This window comes from Anser cygnoides, chromosome 32, assembly GCF_040182565.1.
Source record: "Anser cygnoides isolate HZ-2024a breed goose chromosome 32, Taihu_goose_T2T_genome, whole genome shotgun sequence".
In the NCBI taxonomy this organism is placed as follows: domain Eukaryota; kingdom Metazoa; phylum Chordata; class Aves; order Anseriformes; family Anatidae; genus Anser; species Anser cygnoides.
Window position 1 is genome coordinate 357,703 of NC_089904.1, and position 12,513 is coordinate 370,215.

Sequence of the window (12,513 nt, forward strand, 5' to 3'; positions counted from 1 at the left end):
GCGAGAGGGGTGGGGGTAAGCACAAGTCACCCTGGGGTGACCGCTTCTCACCCATGCTGCCCAAAAGGAGCAGAGCAGGAAGGAGTTGACCTCAGGCAGCAATCACATCCAGATTCACTTCTCCGAGCTTTGGCTGCCTGCAAGTGAAGCATCTCTTCCAATGTTTAGCTCCTCTCCGCTGAGCAAATGGTACTCAGGAAGGGCACGGTCCCAGCTAGGCTCAGCTCAGAGCAGGGCCCAAGTGCTTGAACAAAACCAGTCCCATCGTCCTAACGCCCGGACTCGGTGCAACACAGACAAATGAAATTTACCCAGGAGTGAAAGCTAGCAGGCAACAAACCCTAAATGCTGATCCTGACCACAGTGTGGCACTGCTCCAAGGGACATGGCTAGGAGCAGGCTCTGGAGACAGGAGGAAGGTGAGAACATTGGAGGTTTATCCAAGCTCCTGAGCATCCAGGGCAGCACACAGGAGGAACTCAGCTGGGACTGAAGAAGCATGCAATAGGGTAACTTTATTAACGACCTCATGACAAACTCCCAGACCACAAAGGCATAAAATGTCAACCAAAGATACGCTGCTAGGACATGGCAGAGCATGCAATACAACCGTTTCTTTTACTTATTTATTTAAAAATTCTTCCTACTGCAGTAACAACCTATTTATCTGGCACGTTTATGTTGAAGACACATTTTGGCAGGAACAAATAGTCATTGTAATGATACATCAACAAAACGTTTTTTCCCTAGCTGTAGTAGAGACACCACATATCACTAGTTTTGCTTTGAAATATCGGGTAGTAAACAGAGGCACCCAAGAATGGGGAATATTATCCCCCCCATTTTAGTGTGCTAATTATAAGTTTCAAGCAATTTCATACCCCTTAAGCTCTGGGTTTCTTTTAGGGAGGTGAAATGTGTAGGGGAGCTCATTTATGAGCTATTTTGTTACATGAAGGCTGAAAGTTAATGTCTGCATTGCCTTTGGTAAGAAATTAGCTTCATTCAGATAAGAATTGCTGAATTCCATTTCTGAGCCAATTACACCAAAATATAAGGAGAAACCCAAAACAGTTTCAACTGTTTTCTTCCTGGTATATTTTAAGAAAACAATCCCAGGCTGAAATCTCAACGAGGGTTGGCATTTTCTGAGGAGCCCAAGGGAATAAAGTCTTCCAAATCATATTCAGAGGGAGATAATCTTCTGGTCTCTTTTGTAAAACCACAGCAGAAATGTGGAAAAGCTTGCTGCTCAAATGGTTGCTTTGCCCTTCAAAGGGTGAAATCCAGCCCTGAGCAGGGGGTACCATGCACACAAGTAACAAAAAGCATTACCCTGCCTGCTTCCCTGGATAAATTTCACCCTACAGGCTTGAACCTGCTCTCAGTGGAATGGTTCCCACTGAGTTCAACAGTGCAGGTTCAAGCCTTAGGCGTGATGTGGCAGGGTCAGGTACTCTGGTATATCTTATTCCAATTCATTCATCACTGCAGAAATTTTGCAGCCAATTTGTCCTATAAAAGGCAACACAACTTTTCTATGTTTTCCCTCCTCCCGTGTAGTGGGAAACCGCCGATTTCCGTTCCTGTGGTTACTTCCTGAAGCTTCTGGTGGACGAGGTTGTGGTGACAGTGTAGGATTTGGTAGCACCCCCAGAGGAGAAGCCGAGCGCCCCACTGCCCATGCCTGCTCCCAGGTTAAGGCCTCCTCTGACTCCTCCTCCCAGAAATCCACTGGAGCTGCCGTAGCCACCTCCACCGCTGGAGCTGACCACAGCTGAGGCACAGAGAGAAGCAAACCAAACGTCAGTATGAGGGAACCCCAAACCCACTTTGGCACCCTCATGCAAAGGGCATCTTTAAATTTCAGCAAGCAGATGAAAATTTTCTATGACTTTCTGCAAAACATGAGGCTCAGGATAACAGCTTCCTTGCTGCAGTCTGGCCATAGCATTTAGCTCTGCGCTAAACTAGAGGCATGCAAAGGCTGGCTCAAATCCTCCCGTAGCACAGGGTACCCCAGACCATATACACATTCATCTCTGATGATGCATATACATGCATCTCTTGGTGCACCAGGGAGGCCGTGGGCACGTTCACCAGCTATGCAGATGAGTTAAAGCTGAAATCTGCCACTATCAAATTCTGTCCTGGTGGGCTCCCGTTTAAGAAGGGGTTAACTTGGTTGCAGAAATTAAGGCAGGGCACTACCAGGCTCCTGCATGCAGACCCAGCTGGTCCCCCCTGCACTTTCTATAGGCATATGGCTATGTGTAACTATTACAAATTATAAAATCAACTCACAGATATTGACGCTGCCAACTCCATCACCAGCCAACCTGTTGGAGCAGAAAAACACAAAGGCAAAAAGGAAGAGGATGGGTTAGACTCTGCATTACTCAGTGTTCCCCCAGGGCCTCAGCGCTGAGGATGAAGACAATGGCAATGAGTTATTACTGCTGTTGTAAATAATTCAGACAAGATAAGTGTGCCATCCAGCGCTTTGTTCTGGCCCTACATTTACAAGCTCTGTTATCACCTGGGGGGGACTGAACGAGCACAAAAGCTCTCTCCTAATTCCATGGGGATTTAAACCACTTGGAAATTTTCTGCCATAGCATCAAATGTACAATGGAAAATGAGTCTCATTTCTTTGTATGTTTTCACCGAAAGTATTAATTTTTCCCTACAGCTTGCCAATTTGGCAAGCCAGAACACTTTCAGGACCAAAAATCAGTTTAAAATGCAAGGTTTTCTCTTCCATATCTCCTTCCAGAAACTGGAATTGGGTTCTCATGTTGTCATCGTGATACAAAGGGCTGGACTCTTCATCACGTAAAATCCACGGACTGCACCCACCTGCTCTCTTCTCCCTCCAGCAGCTTCCTGTAGGTCGCAATCTCGATGTCCAGGGCCAGCTTGACGTTCATCAGCTCCTGGTACTCGCGCAGCTGCCGGGCCATGTCCTGCTTCGCCTTCTGCAGAGCTGCCTCGAGCTCCTCCAGCTTTGCCTTGGCATCTCTGACAGCCATCTCACCACGCTCCTCAGCTTCAGCAATGGCAGCCTCCAGCTTGGCACGCTGCAGTGACAAAGAGCATGTCGGTGGGCATCCTGTCTCCTTGGTAGAGGACATTACCACCCATGGACTTCTGGCACCTACACACCCGCCCACCTCTGTGACTATAAGAGCACTGGAGCCATCTGTTCAAATTAGACCCAAAGAAATTCATGCCTACACATTTTGGGGGGGCACTGGAGGGAGATCAGCCTGCAAAGGAAGCTCACCTTGTTCCAATAAATGTTATTCTAAAAGGCAATTCATCTGACCCTGTTTCTCCACTGGCTACATTTTCATAAGACTTTCAGGTGACCCTTGCTTTCTCAGCCCACCCACACTGCACACAATTGCACAACACTTGGGATTAATGCAAACTCAGATTTTCTCTCCTGTTATGCCCCAGAGCTTGTTCACAGCCAGTTGGTCTCCAGCAAGCTTTGATGTGAGGCAAGCATGGACTCGAGCAGACCTGCAGTTAACAAACTACACACATACCCCAAAAGCATCCCTGCGGGGCCACATCAAGCTGGCAGCCTATTGCACCCTCAGCAGTGCCCCTTGTACCTCCAGAAAGCTCCATGTTTGGCAGGAAGGGCTCACAATGAACACGTGCTTTACACTCTCATTCATTATTAAGAGAGCTGCACTGGGTCAGCTCTTTACTTGTAAATGTGTGCTGAAACATCCCTGCCCTGAAACCAAATAAACACAAATGGATGAATCACAATGGCTTATCTCCAGCTTGTGCACTCTGGTTATTTGCAGCCTGTATTCAGCCCCGAACATGGTTTGAACCACTCACTGGTCTGGCTTTCACCAGGCGTTTTGATAAAGTGATAACCACCCCTGGAGAAAGCAAACAGAACTCCTATACAGCTGAAAAATTCTTTTGTGTGCCCAAACATGGTGTTCCCCACTGCAGAAAGGGAGTGGATGAAGATCCCAGCAGCGAGAAGGCACAAGGACTGTGCGTGGCTGGGAGGATTGCTACATTCAGCCATACCCTTTGGAAAGGGCTCTGCATCACTCCCCTCCTGTGCTCATGGGTCCCTTTGCAGACTTATTCTCCCCTATAGTTCAGCTCCCTCTCAGCATTACTTAGCTCATGACACAGTTTCTCCCTCCTGCAGAACTGACATCTTTCAGTGCGATCGTTGCAACTATCCGCAAACTGTTTCTAGCAGATTCTGTGTTACAAGCCCTGCTTCCAGTAAGCCTGTTGCTGCTAAATCCACTGCTCTGCAGCAGGAAAACAAAGGCAGCTCCTCACCTGGGCCTTTGCATTTTCAATTTCACCCTGCAGCCTCTGGATCATGCGGTTTATCTCTGAGATCTCATTCTTCGTGTTGCGCAGGTCATCTCCGTGTTTCCCAGCAGTGACCTGCAGTGCCTCATACTGTGACACAAAACAGCAGCACAAGAAAGGATGGAGTCAGGCAGGCAGCCCGTTAGATGTTACTACATTTCCTCCCAGTCATCACAACCAGGACAGATGTAGTAACAGAAGCTGTTACTGCCCATAACTCACCTTGCTCTGGTACCAGGACTCAGCCTCTGCCCGACTCCTGTTGGCAATATCCTCATATTGTGCTTTGACCTCTGCAATGATGCTGTCCAGGTCCAGGTTTCGACTGTTATCCATGGACAGCACCACAGACGTGTCAGAGATCTGGGACTGCAGCTCACGAAGTTCCTGGCAGTTGCATTAAAAACATACTATTAATCACTGACTTTTAAGAGCCTCTCTTTTGGTAGCCAATTAAAGAGAGAATATCAGAAGGAAAGGAAAAGGGAGGCAGATAAAATTCCTCAAAACGATCACTAATTAAAAGTAAATTGACTGAATCACATCAACCTTGAAAAGCACAAAGTAACAAACAGCAGCAGAAATGCCTCTGCTTATCACCTACAGCTTAAGAGCAAGGTTAGTTTACTACCTTCCTGAGATAAGACCTCAGCATGAAATGCTAGTCTGAGAAGTCTGAGCATCAGCTTCACCACAAAGTGGGGCCCCACTTCCACCATATCACACAAGGGTGCAATGTGCATAGTTGCATCAGTCTCGTATCTTGTAAATAGAAGGTATCAGAAGATAAGGAGCTTTCCTTTCTCTCTCTCAGACAGCACAGAAATGCACAAACACACACCAGCACTACAGCATTGGGTATAATGCATTGTTTTTCTTGTTTTCATACTAACTGCATTCAGAAAAGATACATGTCCCAGCCATCTTTGCAATACATCCATCTCATATTACAGACAGGGAAAACTACTGTGAGAATTCACAGAACCTGTACTTGCAGACTTGTTTTTGCTTAGGGAAGGGAAGACTCAATCTCTCCATCACCATTCTCATCTCTAGAAACAGCATAATAATTTTCCCAGTCACCATCCGCAGTTCTTCACCTACTTGCAGTACTACATTGCAGCACCCACAAGAAGCAGAAGGGACCTTACCGCTTCATAGAGAGATCTCAGGAAGTTAATCTCATCCGTCAGTGCATCCACCTTGGCCTCCAGCTCCACTTTGTTCATGTAGGCGGCATCCACATCCTTAAAAAAAGAGTGATAATCCTCTGAGATTGCTGTAGCTTTGATGACTAAGTCCACCCAACCTTTGGTGCCTTCAATAGCAGCCATGTGCCCACTGTCAGCTTGGACAACACAGACTGTGAAAGCCTCGCGATCCCTCTGACTTTGGGAATTTTAAAAGAATAGAGGCCTTAGGAAAAGGCACATCACATCCCCAAAAATACAGCCATCATTCGTGAGATCGGTAAAATCTGGCACTCCTTCCTAGGTTCCTACAGGGACCTTGGTGCCCACACTGAGGCAGAAATGAGATCTACAGTTCTTCACCTGTGGGTCTCCAGGCAGAGCCGTAGCAAAAGGGATTGTGGGACAAAAGGGGGAGAAGGGCTGCAAACATATTTGATCAGGCCCAGCTAATACCCAGGGCACGCACCTTCTTGAGCACCACAAACTCATTCTCTGCTGCTGTGCGCTTGTTGATTTCATCTTCGTATCTGCCAGAAGAAAAGGGATTGATGTTAAGTTAGAGCCTGGGTCACAGTGAAGCATTACCCCAATTCCTTTCTCTCTCACCATTTGTGAACCACCTCATCAGCCTATGACTACCCCAACCAAGCCAACCATGGGCAGATGTTTGCTGCACCACTGAGGCATGTGTCTTTTTCGCACAGGAGGTGCCAGCTGGCTGCCACAGCTTTATGGTACTGTTTGAATAAGCTGATGCCTGAAAACTGCTGTGGTCCCCAGCACCGTTACCGCTAAGCTGGAAAGAATTTCTCACCAAGTTCTCCCACATTCATTAAAATTCACTATGCTTAGGAAGATTTCTGCTCATTATTCTCACTCACAGACAGCCCAGCGATGTCCTGCCTGTGGGGTTGTAGTCTGTGTCCTGAGGCTCTCACTTTTTTCACTTGACCACTGACAGAGCACATACAAATGCAGAACAGATGGAAGCAGATGAACAAATTCCTCTGTGCTGATGAAGAGGTTTTTAAAGCTACATTCACTCTGCACTTCCTTATTCCAGACACATGAGAATATGCTGCAGGTGTCGATCATGTGTAAGACCTAAGTGCAATTATTCTTGTACTGCACAGAGTGGCTATGCTTTAAAGCCCCACAAACTTCTAATACTGGCACCATCGCTTCTTTAGGTGTTTGACTTCACCTGTAATGAGCTAGATCCTCAGCAGATATAAGCCATGCTCCACTGACTTGTACCACTTGCAAGCCTGGATCTCAGAGCCTGCTTTTCAGCATTCTGCACACAGCCAACCTGCTGAACTAAACAGCAAGAACCTGCTGTATGGATTCTCTAAGCTATCCAAAGGAACAGAGCAGGAACCGCTTTCACCAGCTGTTTTGGAGTTGCTGTTGGCAAAGTAAGAACACTGCTCTGTTTATTTACACAGTCATTGTATGGCTAACACTGTAATTTGCCTTCCAAAGCGTGAGCTATTTCAGTTTTGAGAGTCTTTATGTAACTCCCCTTCTGCTCTGCACTGGAAGCCTGCCCATCCACACTGGTATAAACGGGCGTTATCCCTTTCAAGGTCAATGAACTGCATCCGTTGCTATTGCAAACTAATATATGGCATGGACGTTATGTGCATGTGTTGTGTGTGCACAGCCTGCAGTGCAAAATGGAACAGAATCAGAGCCTAGCCTCCAGCAGAGATGATCGGAAATTGGTTTAAAACAAAACAAAACAGAAAAAACCCTACCACCTGAATTTTTCTAGGATGGTTTGTCGACTTCCATTTCCAGGGCGAACTCCACTAAGCTGGTCAATGAATCACCAACAAATCATTCAAGGTTCTCCATTAACTCCCAAGGGAAGCCCAGCACCCTATCACACCTTGGCGCGCCCTGCACCGAGCCAGACAGCATGGATCCAGCCCATTCCTACCCCTGCTTACTTTGAACCACACCCTTAGTCAGGGCAGGGGCCAAATAAGGGACCGAATCTCATCCCCTGGAACCTTGTGCATATAAATCTCCGCCCCTACCCCAGACACAAATGGTGAATTGCTCTGTAAATTGGATGTATGAAAATGAGGCGATAGATATATACAGGGCTAGTTATGTTTTAGGTATTTTGACTTAGAAGTTGAAATTTTCTTCATATAAATGGGGAGGAGCAGGTTCTGAACTTCAGTTACTAAGTCCTCGCTCCTGTTGCAGCACTAGCTTTTTACACTCCTAACTCCTGCTCCCCTTCCCCTACAGGGTTTAGCTTCCCAGCAGGGACCCCCAAGCTGGAAGGATGAATATGCACCTGTGCACCTTACATTCATGTGACACGCAATTAAAATTAGGGCTACAACATCTCTGGGTACAAATCAGCTCCTTGCTGTTGCCTTGCGGAGAAGCAAGGTGCAACTGTGGATGAGCAAAGAACAGAAGTAACTGAGCAGCGCTGGGGGAAAACATAATTCCTGTGCACCTCCTTGGGAATTACTGGGTATTGACTTTCCCTAAACACACCCTGGGGATTATCAGATCTGTATGCTTTTTCAGTTCCTGCTTGATCCAGTTTGCCAGCTCCCTCTTTTCTTTCTTTCCTTTTTTTTTTTTTTTTAAAGGCATTCCCCTGTATAGCTGGGTTGGGCACAGGCTGGGACAAAGGCTACTTTCTTCACGGGACTCCTCCCAGACATCATTTGGACAGAAAAATTGCTTAAAAATTGCAAGTCACTTGCTCCATTACCTCTCTGCAGAACAAGCAGTAGTTCACCTACTGCCTGCCAAACTGCAGAGCTCTGATGGGGTTCCTAAAGACCCAAACAGGCCTGTCCAACCCAGAAGTATGAAGCCATCCCTAAGGAGGCTCCAGGCAGAGTCAAGAGGATGGAGCCACTGAGGCCATGTGGGAACAAGGTGCCAGGGACACCAAGCAATCCAGGCAGCTCTCCTGGACTAGACACCTAGCTCATGGTTGGAACAAAACAATACAAAACTCCCTCCCTAGCAGAAAAACTGGGGACATCTCTGCCAATCTCCCAAACAACCTGTTAGCTGTTGTCAACTTCAACTGTACCGTTAGAAGGTTAAATTATACATTACTTGGCCTTGAAATCCTCAACAAGATCCTGCATGTTCTTCAGTTCACCCTCCAAACGCCCTTTGTCATTCAACAACCCATCCAGCTGACGTCTCAGGTTGTTGATGTATGCCTCAAACATGGGAGCGATGTTACTCCGGGCAGTCTTTTGGTCCTGGAGAAGGCTCCATTTGGTCTCCAGCATTTTGTTTTGCTGCTCCAGGAACCGGACCTGAAAAGCAACCAAGAGGTCATTTGTAAAAGCATGAGGAAGGGGAGACACTGCTGAGTTTGGATCTTGGGGTGAGGACGGGCTGTGGATGGTATCTGAAGAATTCACAATGCTCACAGGAAGCACCTGAATTATGAAGGGTGATAAAAACCAGAGGGAGCATTGCTGCTGTGGGGCTTGCCTTATGACATTAAGGCTTTGTTTGAATTAAAGATAAGCAGATTCTGCTTGCCTGACACATGAAAGAAGCCGTCCAGAAACCTCAAAGTCAGCCAATTACCAAACTCCAGGTCTGGATTCCTAACATTTTGAGGATGCCTGAGCCAAACTTTACAACACAGGACATACAATCAATTGGTGGGAGATAGCAAAGCTGCAGGGGTACAGGGCAGTGCAAACAAACACAGTAAGCCCATCAAGATCTGTTCCACTGAGTCTACTCCTCTCCAGGAGGCCCCCTCCTCCCTGAATTTGGTGGTGTGCAGATTGGCTCAGGTGCAGATTGATCTTTAAAGCCTGCACCTATTTTATGGGCCGTGTAAAGGAGGCATAAAGCTGGCCTAAGCAGGGCAAAATCCATTGCTGACAGCAATGAAAGCAGGGCTTTAGTAAGTTATTGGATTGTAACAGGCAAATCACACCATGGTGCTGAAGATGTGACCCCAAGCCATTTTGTGAACCCCCCACTGCGAGCTAAGCGAGCTTTGGGTAAGGCCTACTTTTAAGCAGCATCCCCAGAGCACTGTCTTTCCGACACCTCACCTTGTCGATGAAGGAGGCGAACCTGTTGTTGAGTGTCTTGATCTGCTCCTTCTCCTCCTTCCGCACCCGCTGGATATTGGGGTCGATCTCCAGGTTGAGGGGTGTCAGGAGGCTCTGGTTAATGGTGACCTCCTGAATGCCCCCAGGGACTCCCCCACCGAATCCCATGCCACCGTAGCCGTATCCAGACCGAACGCTGTAGGAGCTGCCACCTCCAAGGGAGATCCGCTTGTTGGTGGAGCCCAGGTTGTAGAGGCTGGAGCTGCCAAAGCCGGCACCCACTCCTCCACGGGTGGAGGAGACGGTGCTGACCCGCATTTGGCTGACCCCTGGGACTGCCACAGAGCGAGAGCTGAAACTCACAGACCGGGACATGGCTGCTCAGAGGGTGCCTTCAGTATCCCCCACCCTTCAAAAGCTCAGGAAAGCTGTACTGGAGACCAGGGAGGCAAGTGAGCTCTCCTGACTCGCTTCTCCTTTTATCCGTTAGAAGAGCTGGGCTTGGCTCGAGGGCAAAAGAGGGATCGTTTTACTGCCTTCCGAGCTGGGTGTGCCTGGCAGCCTTCCCACCCTCCGTCAACCTGCTGAACTCGAAGGGAAGGGCCAGGGAAGGGGGACAGGACACACCTGGCGCCGTATCCCGGCGCTCAGACCTGGCTTTGTTCCGTGCCTCCCTTTGCCTCTGCCACATGTGCAGCCGAGGGACAGGAAGCACGGGCTCTTCCGAGCGACCTGGGCAGAGAATTAGAACAGGACAGGTCCAATCCCCACGTCCTCAAGGCTTCTCTGTTCCTCCCTCCTTGCATAAAGGGATGCTGAAATGAGAAAAGGGGGAATGTACATTGATTTTTTGACTCTACCACGGAGCAAGCAGCTCCCCCTGTGCAACAGCAGGAAGGAGATAAGGTGCAGCTGAGTTTAATATCAACCAAAGCCAGCTGCAGCCTCGGACACACACACACACACACACCATACTCTGCCAGCAGCGCCCAGCGAGCCTGCTCCGCGCAGGAAAATGCAGTAGCAGGAGAGATATGCTGCAGCTGACCCTGGACACATTTTCATCGTCTCTCTCCTGCTAGCTCTAAAATAAAGGTGGCTTAAGTGGGTTGCACCCTGCGTGCGGAAATGCCCAACGTGCCAGTCCAGACTCAAAAGGAGAGATTTCTGCTTTAACTTCAGCGTTGCTATGCAGAAGCAGCAGAGACATAAAAAAACAGTTTTACAGGCTTTATGCATTTTTACTAGCCTTGACGGGATAGAACTCTTTGCTATCAGGTCATAAATCCTCCGGGAGATTTCAAAGGCTAGCCTGAATGTGTCACCCTTCAGATCTTCCTCTCATCAGGACAGTAAGATAGTGCTGGCTGTATTTTCTGGCCACAGCCCATTCAAACTATGTACTTCCTTCTTTGCGGGGAGAACAGAAATTGAATGGAGATCCCAGCTATGAAAAGGAAATTCTGTTTCAAAAAGGGAAAGGGGGAGACTGAGCCCGACAGAGACATATGAGGCAAGATTCCTCCCTGCCCTGAAAGCTGGCTCAGCTTCCATCATCAAAAAAAAGATTCACTGAGCGTAAAGCAAACTTCCATGTTACACATACCCAGCTATACTTGACCTGATAGCTGCTGCAGACCAGCTATGGTTCATTTCATCTGTATGCAGACAGCAACAAGGCAGAGGTCTCCAGCTATGTTACTTGGCTCAAGATACTTCTGAGTTCACAGAGACAGGCTGCTTTCCTGCAACTCCTCTGGGTTGTCTTGAGAGGACGGGAATTGAATCTGAAAGTACCATTTAAGAGTTCTACAGCTAGGCAAGAACAACTCCCACCAAGGCAAATTCTAGCTGCTGGATTTTATCAGGCTGCTTTCCAGCCTCAACTCCCCTACATCAGCAGACAGGACTTTTGCACAACACGACATGCAAACCAGAAAGCAATCCAGCCAGGTAAAATACAACCCTGCTGTCAGATAACCTATCATAAAGGCAAAGCTGTTCCCAGCAGCCTCAAAGGAAACACCCGTTCAGCAGTCAGAGAGCTGAACTTCACCCTGCTTTGTGCTATCAAGGGCCAGATCCATGAAAAGTCATTTTTTCTAATCGTAATTACCACCGTGCAACACTACTGATTTTAGGTGAGGATGAGTCTATCTTCCATTCGAAGTTCAAGCTCTCTGTTCTGTACCATTTGCAGCCCTGGCAGTGCACCAGTGAAGCAGGAAAGCCTCACGTACCACGCTTGTGTACGCTCCCCAGCTCTGCAGCTAGCCCGTTTAGATCCCCCCTCCTCATCACAACCCAACTTGCAATGCGAACGTTCCCCATTTAAATCCAGTTTCAAGCCAGGTTAAGTCAAAGCAGGATCCTGTGATCCTGGCTGTCACAGGCAGAGTTTCTTTGTGTTGCTGAGATGCCACGACAACACCGCATTCTTTCACAACCGCAGGGACCAGTAAATGCTTCCAAGCCCATTCGAATGACCCCTGGGGATTCTGGTTGGGTAACACTGAAGACACTGTATGGACCGGTTAAACACCCTTTTGGGGAAGTGAATGCTTTGACACTGTGACTGTTCTGCTTGGTGTGACAACAAGCCAGCCCCTGCACACCCAAGCCAGGAACATCCTGTCGCTGTGCACCAGCGTTCACAAAGCTCACCAGAGTCACAAGTGACAAAACCCTCTGAAAATCCTTCTTTAAGTGTACCGAGTTTAAAATTCCAGCCCTGAAACGGGGCGTGGGGGGAATCAAATGTGGCCACATCCTAAAGGAAGAGGAAGAAGTCTTTACAAATGAGTAAAATTGTTTTAAGAACACGTTATTATGCCGCTCAGTGTCTGTCGTTTCCTCACCCTCAGTCGATATCCGTGGGCTAT

The 12,513-nt window shown here is 48.0% G+C and overlaps 1 protein-coding gene across 1 annotated transcript; it reads right to left on the minus strand.

Annotated features, from left to right (window-relative positions):
- Positions 1–495: 495 nt before the first annotated feature.
- LOC106048698 (keratin, type II cytoskeletal cochleal) lies at positions 496–10,412 on the minus strand. The gene is made up of 9 exons (XM_013200766.3): positions 9,632–10,412; positions 8,661–8,869; positions 6,025–6,085; positions 5,517–5,612; positions 4,588–4,752; positions 4,330–4,455; positions 2,860–3,080; positions 2,305–2,339; positions 496–1,777 (listed from the first exon to the last, which is right to left on the minus strand). The coding sequence occupies exons 1-9, from the start codon at positions 10,004–10,006 to the stop codon at positions 1,593–1,595; spliced, it is 1,473 nt and encodes a 490-aa protein (XP_013056220.1). The 5' UTR covers positions 10,007–10,412; the 3' UTR covers positions 496–1,592.
- Positions 10,413–12,513: the final 2,101 nt, after the last annotated feature.

Coding starts and splice junctions, on each gene's coding strand:
- LOC106048698 (XM_013200766.3), bottom strand. CDS start 10,006: ATGTCCCGGTCTGTGAGTTTCAGCTCTCGCTCTGTGGCAGTCCCAGGG. Junction 8,870..9,631: donor TCGCCTCCTTCATCGACAAG/GTGAGGTGTCGG, acceptor GTTGCTTTTCAG/GTCCGGTTCCTGGAGCAGCA. Junction 3,081..4,329: donor TTGAAAATGCAAAGGCCCAG/GTGAGGAGCTGC, acceptor TTGTCACTGCAG/CGTGCCAAGCTGGAGGCTGC.